We start from the raw sequence: 17,531 nt of genomic DNA, 5'->3' as shown, positions 1-17,531 counted from the left end.
TCATGATGTATCGTGAATTCCGTTCTCGGCAATAGTAAGAATTTTTATTATTTTTTTTGTTAGTTTAAGGAAAGTGTAGGTTGGGGTGGCTGTAAAATAAATTCCAGTAAGTATGTACCAGTGGCAAGACCATACAGTACGTAATGCTGTCTGCACGACTCCCCCTGGTTCGTGATTGTGATTTGTCTTCCATGGCTTTTATGTGATGACGTCACACAGTAAGAACAAAGCGCGCTAGTTTCAAATTTTCAGGACAACATTTTTGTGATTTTAGTATTAAAACTATAATAAGCAGAAAATTCTTTTTAGCTTATTTTGTAAATAGAATAAATACACAATATTCTTGGCAAGTCACGCTTATAGTTTATCCGTATGATTTTTAATTTATTCTTTACTACCAGGCATCATAATTATACTGAATTTGACCTGAATATAAAACGTAATTTTATTATGTCTACTATGTAAATATAAAAAATACCAACAGATCATTAATGTATTAAATGTATGTATAGTCTCATAAAATACACAGATCGTCCAGTCCTTACAATTCCACTTGTAGATTTGTTTACGCTCGTCGTGCCACGTGTTCCCATTTAGCATATAAAAGCATCTAAAGAAAAATAGTTATTTTAAACCTCTATTGCGTATAGTAACATTTAATGTTATACCATAAAATTAATTTTATATTAAGACCTTTATTATTGATGTTATAACAAAAATTTACTTTTATTTTTAAGTGATTCCAGACAACACAAAGGTAAGAAAGACCGTTACGTTAATAATAAATACAACGTCCAGAGTGTCTATTTCTGGATATTTAGTAGCATAGATTATTTTAGGAATTTCAAATTAGGCTGAGAATAATTGTTTTTGAACATGTATTAAGAGTGATAATAGATTAACTTTCGACAGATCTACTATGCCAAAAATGTCCTTTTTATGTACCATTTATTCTGACTGGAATTCGACATCTCAGCGATGTTCAAAGAAAACAAAAATTTCTTTGTGCTTTTTAAATAAAAAAGACCCTGATTTTGGAAATCTAAAAGTGGAAAAGCCAGCATTTATTTCTCAAAGACTTGAAAAAAGTAATGTTTATTATAAAAATATATCTTAATAAAAATTAAACTTTTTGTTAAATTTTTATTTTATGTTTTCTTTTGAAAAAAAAATTTTTTTTTTTTATTTAAAAAGAATAAAAGCCAAGGCAAAAATGTAAATTTAAAAGTGCACACCAGAAAAGCTGAAAATGTACTTTTCATAATTATACTAATTAAAAATTTAAACAATTTTATATAAATATACAGGGTGGTACAATTTCGAATGCGGAAATTTAAATGGCAGCAAGAAAAAGTAAACTATATTCGAAAAAAATAAATTGCTTCGTTGCAAAGATAAACGGTGTCATACTTTAGATATTTTATTGAAATTTGGTACGTTTGGGTACCGCAAAGATACATCTTTTTATGAAAAAATATTATTTGACTTCAACCAGTAGCGGACGCAGCAGTACAGATACACTTCGCACAATTTTAACGAAACTAATGTTGCGCCACTGGTTTGTCTGCAACAAAAATTATTTCTAAAATCCTTACTAAGTTTACAACAACAAATCGCCTCTAATTTTTTTTTTACTTGACCTGTCGTTTGCCACAAAAATTAAAATACAGAAATAATATGTTATGTAAAAAAGAAGAACCTAATTCTATAAACAAAAGGACAGATATAGACCGCCTTTGTAATGCATATGGAAACTTACGGACGAAACCCTTGTAAAAGGAACATTTACTCAAAAAAAATATTATTGAGTAGAAATGTATTTTGGGTGAAAAAAAAAACAATGATTAGAAAAAACAACATTTTTAACAACTAAAAAATTATTAATTTTTTACATATTTAATTATACAAATTTTTTAGGTATTATCACAGATAAATATACGCTACGCGAATATCGGTAAGGTATTTTAAACGCCTGAATAATATTAAAGGGAATTTCACAAGTAGTCATATCCTATATACAAAACAAATATAATATAATTAAAGTTTATAGATACGACGGTAATGTTCAAAATAAAAGAGACAACGACTCTAAAACATGTAAGTATTCATTTGCTGATGACCTGCACGTGCAAAGCAAACGATAAACAGTAATTAAGTTGTTATGACTGTAAATTATCTTTTTTTTTAAACTCGCATATAAGGTAATCAGCCATATATAAAAATAACTTGCAACTAAATTTATTGTTTTCTTTAGAATTTCGTCCATAATTCTTCTATTCTTGTTTTGCTTAAGATTCTCGTGTTGTCCATTTAAGCGAGGCTAAAACTGGAATTCCTGACAAATTAGGTCTGTTTGGGATAATTTAGCTTCTTCCATGATGATTTAAAGATTATCCAGTCCAGTTTAGGAGGTTTTTACTCAAAATGAAAACATTTTTTGACGACCAAATTCATACATGATTGATTCTTCATCAATACAGGGAAGCTTAAATGAGAAACTTATTGGGTCACAAACAAATTCTTTTGATATTCTCGTTGAGATTTCGCAGTCGAAAATACACAAATATACCAACCTTATTACCAACTTATATTTTAAGACACCAACTTTATTCACCAGGAAACTTTCCTAAAAATCCAATACTGCTGCAGGAATTTTTGGTCATCTTTTCCTCTAATATTCATCATCGTTATCTCTTATTATCTTAAGGTTTGTTGACTTCTTTCATACCTTTATTTGCAAAGGATTTATCAAAACTCAGACATCCTGTATAAAACAAACATTTAAACTTTTAAGTATAGCTATATTTAACAAATATAAAGATAGTGTTTATTTTCAAAGACAATGACCCACACTAAAAAGACAGGAAAAAAACCATTCATTGATTATTTATAAAAATAATTTGCTAAATAAATTGATTGTTTTCTTTCTCTCATCTAATGCCTTGAAGTTCACTCTGTATTATTAGTTTTGCTATCTGTTTATGTTATTATTGTTGATAATGGCGTGAACTTATATATAAATTATAAATTCGCCTACATATTCGACCATTATTATGTGTTATTGTGTCTATTCTTTACAAGTTAATTTATTTATTTGTACAATAGCGATAAGATAAAAAAAAACGACTACTCGATAGTAATTCTTTAAAAGTCATAAAAGGTTAAATATCTTGAAAGTTTTATGGTATTTAGTCAGTTTAGCTACAACTGCGGAATATATAAATTGTGTTTTGTTGTGTAGTGTTAGGTAAGTTTTAAGGGTAAAAAAAGAATTTTGTCTTATCTGCTGATTGTAATTAAAAATATATGTTTATATAATCATTTGAATTTTGTTGTCTGGATCATCTGTTGGGTGCAATTGTGTTTTTCCGGTACAATTTCAGATATAGAAATAAGTATACTGATTTACCTCCCTGCATCATCTAGAAACTGGGATTTTATGGTTTTTCTTCACAATTACATACAAAAAAAAACAAATATTATTCCACAACACTCTAACTAAAGTAAATAAAGTTATTTCCCTAAACTCATTTATTCATGTGTCAAAGTACAAAAAATTATTCTACACACGACTAGGTATACAATGAAATAATGAGTGTTAGTACGCAATGAAATTAATTTGCTATAACTTATGATATTTATGCAGATATTCTCACATATTTACAAGAAAACCTTCAAGCTCATTATTTACACGGTATTTTTTTACAGAATTCGAATATTATGTCACATTCACATTCCTAAATTGCCTAAGTAGTTTACTATCAAATTTTGATCTGAAATCATTTGAACTTATCCAAGATTTATTTAATCTCAGAAAATCTACCTATGTTTGAACCTAGTATTATGTGATATACACTGTACAGCATATTTATCTAATTTTTAATGGTGTAAACTGTAAACTAAACATCCTAGCATATATAGAGAAGGTAATATTAAAAGTTTAAGGTCATTAAAGAACCTACTTATATGGTGCCTGTAACACAGTCCAAGGATGGTTCTACGAGGAGCAAATATTATTTTCGCTTGAGAGACATATGCCCAGGCAAAAATTGCATAATCACAGTACAGTTGAAAGAGTGATAACAACTGTCTTTCATCTTACAAGGATCCTGAAGTTTGCCATAAGATAGATGTGATATACACAGATTTGTCGAGGGCCTTTGACAGGTTCGATAATGCTATTGTTGCATGTAATCTGTTGCCTTTCATGTTAATCTGGTAAACTTTTTTATCTGCTATTTAAGTGGCAGAGTGCATTTTGTTGAAGATAATGTATTTCAATCAAGAGTAGCCAGCCTGTAGTGAAGTACCTCTAATATTTCCCTTATCTATTAATGACATAGTGAATGCCTTCTCTTCGCAGATGACATGAAAATATATAGTCCGTTCATTGTCAAAATGACGGTTGCAGGATGATTTGTAGACTATTTCAAATTGGTCATATGCAATAATTCGGACCTCAATATGTCCAAATTTATGAAAAATATATCCAACTATATTTGATGCTGCTCTCAGTTATCAAACTTCCAGTATGTCAAGGATCTTAATGTTGTTGATTCACTAAAAAAACTTACATTTAATCAATTTTTTCTTGTATCAATTGATTCTATTACAAACTCTGCACTCGAAACCCTTGGTTTTTATAAGGAAGCATTTACAAACCCAGAGAGTTTACTTACACTTTACAACCATTTAGTGAAACTTATAAGCTTCAATAATGCTCAACAGTGTGATTTCCTATTTATCAGGTGCACATTGACAGATCCAGCTTCATGATAGATCCATCTTTGAGAGTATCTAGCGTCCCACGTCAAACTGGATGGGTTTTATCCCCAAAGAGGTACACCTCAGATTTAACCTCCTTTTACTTTAGGATTACACTATCCAAGTAATTCTGATTTTTCTGCATAAGCTTTTAAGCAACCAGGTTGACTCCTCTAAGCCAATTTTATCTTCCATCATTTAACATTTGCAGGGATTCTCATTTTTAGCTTTGTATTAACTTTTTAGTGCATACAAGTGAAGATGTTACCTACAAATGTGACTGCTTGTAGAACTATTTTTATGTTATATATTTACCTAATTTTATATTTCTACCTGCAGTGTATTTTTGTTTCATTTCTGGGATTACTTCCTGATAAATAAATCAATAAATAATCATTTTTGATCATGTTTGGTCTAGGAAAGGCTAGTCTAGGAAATCATACAAAAGTTTCTATTGAGATATGGGTGTATATAGTGTGTTGTATATAAAAATTTTATATAACGCATTTAAAATTAAATGGAATTATGATCTAAAGATGTAAAGTATATATCATAGTTAGGTAAGTTTACACTTTTTCTACTTGAGCATTTATTTCAGTTAGTACTGGGCTCCATACCTACAAATTGATATTTCAAAAATAAAATGTTTCGGGGTCGAGTATGGTTCTATTCTTTGATCAAACATATAAAGTATTACTCTTTAACATGATTCAGATGATTCTTGATCCCTATTCATCATAAAGCTTGGCCACAAACTCAACTAGCTTGCATTTGTAAGAATTATTGCTATACAAAATGTTCTCAATTCAACTCGTTTACAATATTTCCACATAACCAGTTGACAGACAAAAACATGAGATCAAAATATATACCCATAGAAGAGGTTGCTAGTATTAGAACTGAATATGCAATTTAATAATATTGTAGCGCCCTGAGAATGCCTTAATATAAGCAGAGACGTCAGCAATATTAAGGTTTTAGGCTTTATTAATGTTTCACATTAAACCAAACTAATTATTAAACCCTGACGACTTTAACGTGAACTCGTAACGTGATTTAATGTATTGTGTTTTCAAAAAATACGAACATCTAACTCTATTACTGATACCTACGATTCGAATGTAATTTAAACTTAGTATTAAGAACTTATATAGGACAACTTATATGATTCGTTTTGTGGTTTGGACATAACTAGTGATAAGAAAATACTACAAATAAACTGTTTAGCCATTGTTCCCACTTAATTTCATTTCAATTTTTAGAGTTCATTTCATATATCTTAAATGATTTTTCAAATTTTTTGATGTAGTGTGTTTTAAAAAAATACGAATATCTCATTTTATTAGGGTTTCCTATTATTCGAATGTAATTTAAGTTTATTGCTAAGAGCTTATATAGGACAACAATGAGTGTTAAGAAAATACGATAACTAAAGACTTTAGCTATTATTCCGAATTGATTTCAATTAAAATTTTTTAATTCATTTGAGGTATCTTAAGTGATGTTTCAAATTTTCTAATGTATTGTGTTTTCGAAAAATACGAATATCTAATTCTAATCCTGATATCTTTTTATACTCTCTCTGGTTTTGTGTTTAAGGGATCGACAAGAATTAATTTATGTATTCATTTAACAGTTTTGTATCAAATTCCTTGACTGCTCACTCAGTTGATTTTCAATTTTCAGACTACAAATCTTAGCTCTTATTAAAATGTCTCTATTAATTTTATTGACGATGATTCCTCGGATGTAACACATAAAATGGAAAAGCTTATGGGGAGAGATCGATCATATGACGAATGTTTTCTACTTGATACTTATTAATTAATGTTCAATTTATAATAAGCCCGGGAATAGTGCCCGGTTTGAATTAATGCCTGAGTATTTGAGACTGCTTGGGGAAGTTAGCAGGCAATACCAATGTTCTGGTGGATAATCCTGAGTAAAATTGTTAAAAAAAAATTATATACAAAAACTCTTTAAAAAATTTAAAAATATGAAATAAAGATAACATAATTAGATCAGCTAAAAATCAAATCAAAGCAATGTGGAGGATTATAATCAAGAAATATAGTCCCTAAAAATCTTGGTGACTCTCCTATCTTGCCTCGGACCACCACCTATTAGCTTAAATTTTTCACAATCATCATTGGATGATGTGTAAGATATCAAAAATTCCATAACAATCAGGTAATTATATTTTTGGTCTTAATTAAAGGAACTAAAAATTATATGACCATGCACAACACAGCTACTCTAAAAAGAATCCTTTACCTGATATACTAAAAAAGGCTCTTATTGTACCTATCTTTAAACAGGATAATGAAAACCTCAAATGGCAGGTCCATTGCATTGATCCCTGCAATTTCAAAATTGTTGAAAACTGCTTAGCACTGAAGCTTATTATAATTTCTTCGAATATTGTTGGTGTCTTAGTTTTGAGCACCACATTGGATATATTGAGTCTAGGTGATAATATCCGTAACTCATTTGTAAATCTCCATCATTATTCTGCTCCTTTTTGCCCACTGCATTCGACTGTGTCACTGACGATGATTTGCTGAGGAAATTAATATATTACTCACTTTACCAACAACGCTTGTCATTACTTATTTGAGGGAGAGAACCCAAGTGGTCAGGATGTGTCTTTTGCAGAATACAGTTCTTCATCTATAATAATGATCTCTCTTAACTCTTTTGACTCCAATAAGGAAAACTACACCAATTTTACGGATGCCATCGGACTCCCTGTCGGCGGGATCTATTTCTTGATAAACCCAAATAAATAAAAGAAGTGATTTTTCTCTTAGAGAATGTGGTATGTGAACACTGATAATACTCAAATAGGTTGCTCACATACATTAGGTCTTAAGAGGATTGAAGCCTTGTTTCTTCTACTGAATCTTACCAAATGTGTCTCAGAAAATGTAGTAACTATGTGCTATATATGTTCCACTCAGCACTAATGGTATCCTGGTATAGGGGCGTTTTTTACTTGTTGGCAATATTTACGTAAGAATTTCTTATACATAAAGGATCACTTGGGGAAATTCAGAATGCACACAAAAGCAAGACAAAACAACAAACTTACTTATACCTGTGTAGATTGAAAACTTATCAAAACAGTCCAGGCGGTCAATTTAAAAATAAAATGGAACTACTTTAAATGCTTTATTGTGCATTTTAACAAAAGTCCTTAATTTGCTTTCACAGGAGTCGAAAAAAGAGATGGTCACAGGTTTTGGGAGCAATTGTCACGAAAGACCTTCAATAAAAAATAAGGTATCGTCACAAGAGAAAACACAAAGCAAGACAGAAGATAATACCCAAGACAAGACATAAAAAAAAACTTATTTGGTCGGAACTTCATCTGAAGAGTACCAAATATCTCATTGATATAAATAATGATAGGACCACACCTATGCATTATGTCAACGATATAGACGGTCAGTTGACTGTAGAGTGCGGCTGTTTGCAGGGGACACTACCATCTCTTTACAGAAATAAAAGTTTGCAGGAGATAGAGCTGAAACTATTTGAAGTGAAGTTCAATTTAAGCAGATGGTTCAATGCAAATAAACAGAACAGAAGAAATGCTTTTTTCATGGCGCAATATTGAGGCTTCAGATGTGGTGAGGTCCGTAGGGATCTTTGGATTGGATTGTGTTGCGGGAGGACTGCTAAAACATAGGTATCTCTTTGAAAACTTGCTACCATGTTTTAATACAGTCTACCTGCAACTACAGTCTTTTGTTTTGGGGTCATGCATCTCAGGCTAGGAGATTGCAAAGAAGGGCTCTGAGGGTTGTGGAAGATCTGGGTTTCAGGAATGATGTCAGAGATTTTCTTAAAAGCCTTAACCTCCTTAAACTGCCATCATGTTATCTTTGAATGTCTAATATATGCAAAAAAATATTCTAAAAAAATATAACTAAAGATCAGAAGTTCATAACTATAACACACGACAAGTAAATCTTCTAGAGATTTAATGTCTGAAACTCAATAAATCCCGTATCTCAACTACATACTATGCCCCAAGCTTTTTCTATAAAATTTCAAATGAACTTTTGAACGAAGAAATTTTGGGCTTCCTCTGTAAAAAAACAGCTGGCTTTTTTATAGCTTTGATGAGTATTTACATGCAGAATTCTGAAAGTCCCGGTATAGTTTATGTTTATGATCATATAGTATCATTTTAAAAGTCACGAGATAAATCCAGGCCCAAAGTACTAGTAGTATTAGTAGCTTTGTATCATCCTCACCACAACTGTAACATCCCAAATTTGCTTCTTCCAGGATTTAAAAAAAAATGGCTCCACCAGGAATAGGCACTTCTTCGCAACAATCCAGGCCTCCAACAAAAAAAAATCAAGAAATTGTCATCCTGGATGGCGGATTTGCCACTCAGTTAAGTTGCCACGTATCTCAGCCCATCGACGGGGATGTCCTATGGAGTGCCAGATACTTGGCTTCGAACCCCGAAGCTGTGATCTATGCCCATATGGATTTCTTGAGAGGTTGGATATTTTATTGGTTTACCCTATTCTACATTTAACATAATACAAATTTACGAATATTTCAGCCGGAGCCGACCTTATAATCACCAACACATACCAAGCGAGTGTAGATTTGTTTTCGGAACACTTGAAACTATCAAAAGAAGAATCATATAATCTAATCAAGAAGGCGGTTGAACTGGCTAAGGAGGCTGTCAGAAGGTATTTGGAAGACTTTCCGGATGACAGTAAGTAAGCCTTTTTTATGATAAAAACCATCATGTAATATATTTCTTATAGAAAAACCGCTTGTCGTGGGTTCTGTCGGTCCTTACGGAGCATCTCTTCACGACGGCTCCGAATACAACGGCTCATACGCCAATAAAGTATCAGCAGAAACAATGAGGGAGTGGCATATACCCAGAATTGATGCTCTGGTTGAAGCTGGTGTGGATATGTTAGCCATAGAGACTATTCCTTGTAGAGTGGAAGCGGAAATGCTGGTGAAACTGCTAAAAGAAAAATATCCACAGATGAAAGCCTGGCTTTCTTTTAGCGTTGGGGTAAGTGTGGATAGCTGCTATATAGATAATATATTTAAAAAACGATATTCAGGGAGACGGCAAAACGACCGCTTTTGGCGAACCTTTCCAAGAGACGGCCAGAGCCTGTTACGATTTGAATCCAGAACAACTTGTCGCAGTTGGGGTTAACTGTACCGCTCCCAGATTGATAGAACCGCTTATTGCGGGCATTAATAATAAAAGATCTGTACCTATTCCGCTTATTGTTTATCCCAATAGTGGTGAGAGTTATAGCGTGGAACTTGGGTGAGCACAATTTATAAACTATTATTAAAATCAAAAATTAACTTATTGAAACATGGACAATTGGCATGGGCATGAATTGAATAGGGTGTGCTTAAAGACTGTATGGTTCATATGCTTAAAGAGGTTGTTCATTTAACTACTTCTCATTGGTTATTAATTTGGATATGTTGGAAAAGGTTTGTTGTTGAAAATAAACTGGATAAGGATGAGAGTAAATTTGTAACAAGATGGAGCTTCTCTTTCTTATGTTCTGCCCAAGTAGATTCTCACGCTTAGGGCTAAGACGACCTATAAAGTGGCCAACTGGATCGCCTGATTTGAACCCATTGGACTTTATTTTTTTGGTCATTTTAAGTCTGCTGTTTCCACTCCTCAACCACAAAATTTAGAGAAGCTCCTGGAAGGCAAGGGGGTGAACACTCTTTGGTCACAGAGTTTTCTCTGTCAATATTTTTTTTTAAATCTCCTTAAACTTTACTAATAACCAGGATATGAACCATATTTTTATTAATATTAATAATTTCACGGTAGGCATGCAAAATAAGATAAATTCAATTGCAGGGTACCGGTTTAAACATTTTACTTTAAAAGCCTGTAAGTTAATAATAAAAAAAAAATGTCAATCGAGGCAAACATATCATCACCTCAAAAATATAACCAGGGGTTTCTAAGCGTACATTTTATTTTATTTTTCTATATTTTTTAATTTAATTGTAATTAAGCGCATTCGGTCTACAAAATCGTTGAATCATAAATTTTATATTTAAGTTTTCACTCATTCACCTCCAGATAACTGTAATATGTTGAATGGTAACCCCCGATAGTGTGACCCATTGTTGCAAAAGGCATTCAATTTGCTATTTGTTAAGTGTAATTGAAATAATGTTAAAACAAGGTTTATAGAGTTAGAGATAGAGAGTGATAATCCTATCGTTCATCAACTTTTGTAAAAACCATAATTTCAATGGATTTCTTGATAAAATGTAAAATTTATTGATGAAAGTAGAAGAAAGATTTCAACAACCCAACTTCCTTCTTGACTGCGTTCCGCACCTATTTCATGGAAGTTCATATTCAATTTCTAGAGAAGATCAACGTTTGGGCTTAATTCTTTCTGGAAGAGAAAGTAACTTGGCAAATGAGAACCTTGAATTACCAAATGAGAAAAATGAGATATCCTCTTCGAACTTGGAAAATCAAGTGGATGAAAATGAATTCAATGCAGATAATTTGAATTTCCAGAAAGACGGAGATCTTGCTAACTACAGTTTAACAGTTCGGGAGTGGCTCAATGAACCGTTTCCACTGGACAAATGTATTGGCGGGTGAGGTGCAATCAAATGCACCATATCAAAATCCTCTGGCATTATTTAAAATTTATAAAACTCCACTAATGCAAGAACTTAAAGATGGAAGTTCACTAAAATGCAGAAGTATTACGGAACGCGCAATATAAGTAAACTAATTTCAAGTTTTTTGGTACGGGTGGGTAACAATGTGTTTGGTGGTCACACTATTGAGGATACCATTTGATATAAGTGATAAGACTATAAAGATATATAAAAAATCTCGGAAATTGTCAGATAGAGAAAAAACAGTAAAATGTAAAGGTTGAGGCCGTTGTATCGGTAAATGCAAAAAAAAGCAAAAAATGCTAGACCAAAACCGCTTAGCACAATTCAATTTTTTTTAATTTCAAGGTTTTTGGGTTTTTATATCATCACATTAGCACCAATCGATTAAACCATTTTAAAGCACTTTTTCCTTAAAGAGCTGTAACCACCCAATATAAAACAAAAATAAATAAAATTCCTCATAGATAACAATCAAATGTCAGTTCATCTGCACAACATTAACAAATAATAATTTTTCGGTTTTTGCATGCGCTCTTTTAATGGATGAACTAAAAAGTCCCGATTGGAAAACCTACAGTTGGATAAACCGGAACAAATGCGAACCAGTGGAGTCCTACGTACCCAAATGGCTGGACTTGGGGGTGACCTGGGTGGGCGGATGTTGCAGGACGTACGCGGTGGATGTGGGCCGCATACGAAGGGAGGTGGAGAAATGGAAACGGGCCCAGACGACGAGTGAGATGGAATAAAATTGTGTTTTTTATGTTTGAAGACTCCTCTGACCTAAACAACTACAGGGTGTTATTAATTGAGTGCCTATAGTGTAGGGTGTTAATGAAAAGTTAATATTAACAAATGTCTTCGACCTTTTAGATATTTTGTACAAATTTTTACACACTATATGAGGAGCTTAGTGTTGTATCCATACAGAATCTATTAGATGTGCGTGACTTATCTAGCATATATATTTTAAGAGTTTATTGAAAAAAAAACTTTCTTGGGGTACGATCAGTAGTCTAATTAAGATCGGATAATTCGGACATTTCTAGCTCATTTTAATAATATCTGATGTATCGGACCACGTTATAGTGCGTCAAATATTTGTGAAATATTAGTCATAGAGAAGTAAAATTAAATAGTGTATTGCAAAAAATGTGATATTAAATTAACGAATTTTGTCAACAAAAATCACTGTAATGTTCTATCTGCTTACTCTATAAATTATGGTTCCTTCTTTAGGTTGTAAATTTAATTTGTGGCTAGGTATATATTATAAAATATTATAATTATGCGTACACACCCAATATACACTTTTTGACCCAAATTACTTCAAATAGGAGGATTTGAAAAATATTGTTGATTTTTCCTCAAAGCCATTCAGTTCAAACCCAATACAGTAATTTTTTTTAAATCTTTTTTAATGATTAAAAAAAAATGCATTCTGATAAAAAGTGATTTATTTCTTGAAACTTAACACTCTGTAGCTGAAGAATTAATAATAAGAAATATGTATTTATTAATATTTCTTTTTAAAATCACTCAAGAGTTTCTGTATTATCGGCACTCAATTAATAAACACTCTGTAGTTCTTTACCCATATATCAAAATATTATCATTTTAACTGCTAGTGTGTCCCCCTTTTTTATAAGTAAGGATAAATAATATCCTATTAGTAAGTAAGAAATGTGTCTATGTATTAATGTGAAAGAAATATGTATCAATTGAAATACAGGTTGTTTTATACGTTCTAAAATGAACTCTGACGGATGACAGGACGTTTAATTTTAATCACGTTTAATAAACTGTCAATTTTGTTTAAAAACTACAAGCATTAAAAAAATTGATGTAGATAATAACCTGCTTGCCTTGTAATTTATTTTTAATATTTATACCTTAATGTTTGGACTTCTTCTCAGTTCAAGCTTGACTTAAATTTATTTGGCACTCTATATTAAACTGGTATATAGATTTGAACAGAATAAAACATAGTTTATTATTTAATGTAATAAATGCATTTTAGTTCAAAATATTTTCACACTAATTGCCAACATTATTTTTAAATAAATATATTGCCGTTATGGCAGAAATATAAAAACTTTGGGTCAGTAGCTGAGTTAAAACTGTAATTGTTAAAAAAAAAACATGCCTGAAAAAGTTTCACGATGCTTATATATCAAACATTTGCTGTTTATGTTCTCACTCAAGCATCCTATCTGATAAACTCCTGAATAAAACTTCTCCGAAACTTCCCTTATTACAACAAAATAATTTTCCCACTATACATGAAAATCAGTTTTGTCAAATGTCACCACTTTGATTTCTCAATTCATCTTTCTCAATAATAAAATTAAAAACAAAATAATTATTGATATAAACTCAAACCCTGAAGTATGTGATTTGTGCTAATTTTAAACAGTTGTAAGTGCGACTTATATAATTTTAAAATCTATTCTGTCTTTTTTTGTCTGTTGTTTCTTTGTTCTCGACCAATGCCTTTTAGAATCCACTTAATGATGGACACTGCTGTGTCCGAAACATCTTGGGAATTCTAAGCTATATGTAGAATAAATGAGTGGAAAAAGACAGTGTTTTTCATTTTACCTTAATCTACGACTCCACTGTCAAGTATGGAATATTTCTTGACTGTTAATTTTTTGTTGGAGTTAATGGTTTGACAATTAGTTTATGAATCTCTCTGAAAATTTGGGTTTATGATACCAATCTATGAGGTGTATGACTCTAGTATCCAAAAATTAAATTAAATTCTATTAATGGATGAGACAAACTAAAAACTTGAAGAATCTCAGTATCACCCCCTTAGGCACAAAAGTCAGGACATTTAAAAAATGTCACAGAAAAAGACAGTTTACTCGTAAAATTAGTAAATCAATGATATACAAGTCCAAAAGTTAATAGTAGTTTCCGTTGAATTCGAAATAACTGCTCTCAATACAAAAATCAAACATTCTTAAAACCACTCTAGCATAATGTGATATTAGGTGAAATCATTGACCATCGTTTAATAATAATATCTCTAGTTAGATCAATAGAGACATTACGTCCAGAGATAGCAATATATCATTTTTAGGGAGTATTATAAACTGAATAAAGTTAGAGAATCCAAAAGAGTTGCGCGCAAAATAGTGGTTCTCTTTGAAAGGCATTGTTTAAAATCTCAGAAACCCATTTAGAGATATTATAAATAGGAGAACCAATAAAACCCACTACAGGTCTAATGGGGTTTATGTATTTTAGATAGACAATACATTTTTGGAAATGGTATATGCCTTTGATAAGTAATCGGTTTATCAATCAAACCAGTTTTATTACCTTTATCAACTGTTGTTACTAATATATTAAATAAGTTAAGGTTATTTATTATAAATCTCTTACAAACAGTATCATAAATAGGATATACCAAGCAGATGCAAACTTTCTGTTTAAACTTACCAAAAACTGTTTTTTCTGTTGCCTTTTTTGTGTCTTATATTAAAAGTACAGGATCTAACAGCTTAACTCAAACAATATGGCGGAAAAGCTCTTTATTTCAAAGAAAAACAGCTTTCCTCAGGTATGTAAATTGTCATTAATGCAACTTATTGTATCTCATCTTATGTTCGTTCAATTTCAATGAGCACTTAAGCCAAGAATTTTTCTAAAAGTTCATATGAAACATATGGCCTTTCTAATGCGTTTAATAATGACGAAAAAAATAGTTCCATGCCAGGAGATATGAAAACTAATTATTGAATGATTTTAGTAATAATAAAGAATGTTACATATTAATAAGCCAATTTGTTAACCCTAAGTTTTTGTATCAAAATTAGACACTTTCAATATCATTTTTTTTTTATCATTAATATATATGTTACGGTTAGAACTCGAAATTGGATAAACCTAGTTTTATCCGTTTAGATTGCGTATTGTCCAATTTAGCTGGGTAAAACGCGAATAAGTTTAATGACTTTGTGTCTTATACGGATAATTCTAGATCTATCCAGTGACCATTGCATACAACGGTACAATTTAATGTAGGTACAAAAACACTATAACTATTACCTGTGCTTAATTTTGATATAAAAAATTGGAATTTTCGATAAAAAAAAGGTTAGAAATATGAATGTTTAATCAAAATAATAATAAAATATTACTTATTTGAGTAAGATAAGCTCGAATGACATTTTAAGTTATATGGTACTCCTGAGGATTTACACAGACATTTTAGTGTTATGAATTTTGCTTTACAATGGCATCTTTTATATCCATTCCTACCGGACATAGACTGGCTGGTAGCAATATGGCGTAAATGTTTTTTTAAGTGATAACACTTTATCAATGTCCAGGAGATTGTTCTCACATATGTGAACTGGTTTCTAGAGAAGATTTCTTCGATTGTTCCACTATCGTTACCTAAAAACAGTCTTATTTGAAAAAGTCAGAATATCTATATATATGTAAGCTATTAAAAATGCGTTGATGTAGTATTGAAAATGAACCCCAAATACTACTAAAATGTAGTATTTAGGGTTTACTAGAGGTGCATATTTAAAATATTGATAGGATATTGATATTTATTAAGCATGGTGACAAGTGAGTCATATCTTTCTTATTAACATACTTAAAGGGATTTAAAAAAGAAAATTTTAAAAAGACAGATTTAGGAAAAATTTTAATAGTTTAGAGTCTCTCGATGACAGATTTTGTACTAAAAATCTGTCAAATTTGCATTTGAGGATTTAGGTAAAAAGATATGTGATTAATTAATAAGTTACAGCTAACTCAAACAATACATGTCATCTCCATTTACTTGCACTACTGACATTAAAACATTTCTAAATTCACCTCTTCCTCTATCAACATCAGAAATTTTTAATCGGACACTGTCTCCTATATTACATGGAGGGAATGTAACACTCGATATCTGCTTCATTTTCTTAGCTTGGTTTTCTAAGTTGCTATAAGCTTCATCTCTAATTAAAAAAATCTGTTGTTTTCTTTCACAAAATTCACAAATTCCGTTTACCTAGGAACTCTTTTCACTACAAGCCGAGCAAGTATTATCTTCAGTATCATGATTTGTTGAAATTTGGGCAGTTTAATTTTCCATACTGGTTTCTTTTTCATGACGAATTGCATTAATAATTTCTTCTTTTGTTTCGAGACTCTCTATAACCTGTTTAAATATACCATTACAGTATGAAACATAATCTTGCCATTAATATCCAAAAATGTTAATTTCAAGTAGTTTTTTTATTCATTTTATAAGGAATCGTACAAAAAGTAAATGAATAGTTCCATACCGAAACGTACACATTTCCAGCCAACGCAGTAGGTTTGGCTCTAGGTACATATTAAAATAATATTATAACTTCAGTTTCTTTTTTTAAATAAATCAAAAATAAAAGCTTTGAAATTGGATATATCAAGAAAAGTTCGAGAAGAATTAGGCTATCAAAATATGAATTCAGAAAATTTTTAGTGTAAACGGTTTAGAAATTATAATTTTTTTTTTAAATTTGAACCTCTAGAAAACAACGTTTGGACATGATTGATGATCATGAGACCCTTTTCAGCTTCTTTTTAGGTAAGAAACTAATTATCCTAAAGATTCCAATAAAATCGGTCAAGCATTTTCGGCGCAATCGTAGCACAGACATATATACAAAAATAGAGACACCATCAATAACATTTCGTTTAACGTCAAAATACGTTAAAAAAAACAACACATTGTCGGCGTTATCTTATAAATTTTTTTTTACAATTTTAATACACTTTTTCACTGGTAGGCTGGGAAGATAAAATTATTTTAGGCTAAAATATTTGACTCAACCCGATTTGAAAATATATTTAATTTTCCCAAATAAATTCTGATAATTGAGGAGCGATCAAGCAAAACCAGATAAATCCATTTTTTAACAAATTATTTTATCATGAATTCCTATTTCATTTCGCCAGATAAATCCAATGGTAAACTCAGATTCGAGCAAAACCGGTTAAATTCCCTTTAAATTGGAGCCCAAAGTCAGATCAATCAAGCAAAACCAGATAAATCCACAAAATAATGTTTTGTTCGAGGTCATAGTTTT

The 17,531-nt window shown here is 31.1% G+C and overlaps 1 protein-coding gene across 3 annotated transcripts; it reads left to right on the top strand.

Moving 5' to 3' along the window:
* Positions 1–561: 561 nt before the first annotated feature.
* On the top strand, positions 562–14,028 carry LOC126734806 (uncharacterized). Of its 3 annotated transcripts, none has more exons than XM_050438549.1 (6): positions 562–757; positions 9,061–9,281; positions 9,347–9,508; positions 9,561–9,823; positions 9,876–10,090; positions 12,002–14,028. In XM_050438549.1, exons 2-6 carry the CDS (start codon positions 9,074–9,076, stop codon positions 12,192–12,194), a joined length of 1,041 nt encoding a protein of 346 aa, XP_050294506.1. In that variant the 5' UTR covers positions 562–757; positions 9,061–9,073; the 3' UTR covers positions 12,195–14,028. The 3 variants fall into 3 exon arrangements, with proteins under 3 accessions (XP_050294506.1, XP_050294505.1, XP_050294507.1); XM_050438548.1 differs by lacking the exon at positions 562–757 and adding an exon at positions 3,070–3,247; XM_050438550.1 differs by lacking the exon at positions 562–757 and adding an exon at positions 3,071–3,247 and having other exon boundaries at positions 12,023–14,028.
* Positions 14,029–17,531: the final 3,503 nt, after the last annotated feature.

The sequence above is a fragment of the Anthonomus grandis genome, chromosome 4, assembly GCF_022605725.1.
Source record: "Anthonomus grandis grandis chromosome 4, icAntGran1.3, whole genome shotgun sequence".
Classification (NCBI taxonomy): Eukaryota; Metazoa; Arthropoda; class Insecta; order Coleoptera; family Curculionidae; genus Anthonomus; species Anthonomus grandis.
Note: the sequence above shows the minus strand (reverse complement) of the source record. Positions and strands in the feature narration are given on the sequence as shown.

Excerpts from the sequence above, each read along its gene's own strand:
- LOC126734806 (XM_050438549.1), top strand. The coding sequence starts at position 9,074 with ATGGCTCCACCAGGAATAGGCACTTCTTCGCAACAATCCAGGCCTCCA. Across the intron at positions 9,282-9,346 it reads CCATATGGATTTCTTGAGAG|CCGGAGCCGACCTTATAATC; the intron begins GTTGGATATTTT and ends CGAATATTTCAG. Across the intron at positions 9,824-9,875 it reads GGCTTTCTTTTAGCGTTGGG|GGAGACGGCAAAACGACCGC; the intron begins GTAAGTGTGGAT and ends AACGATATTCAG.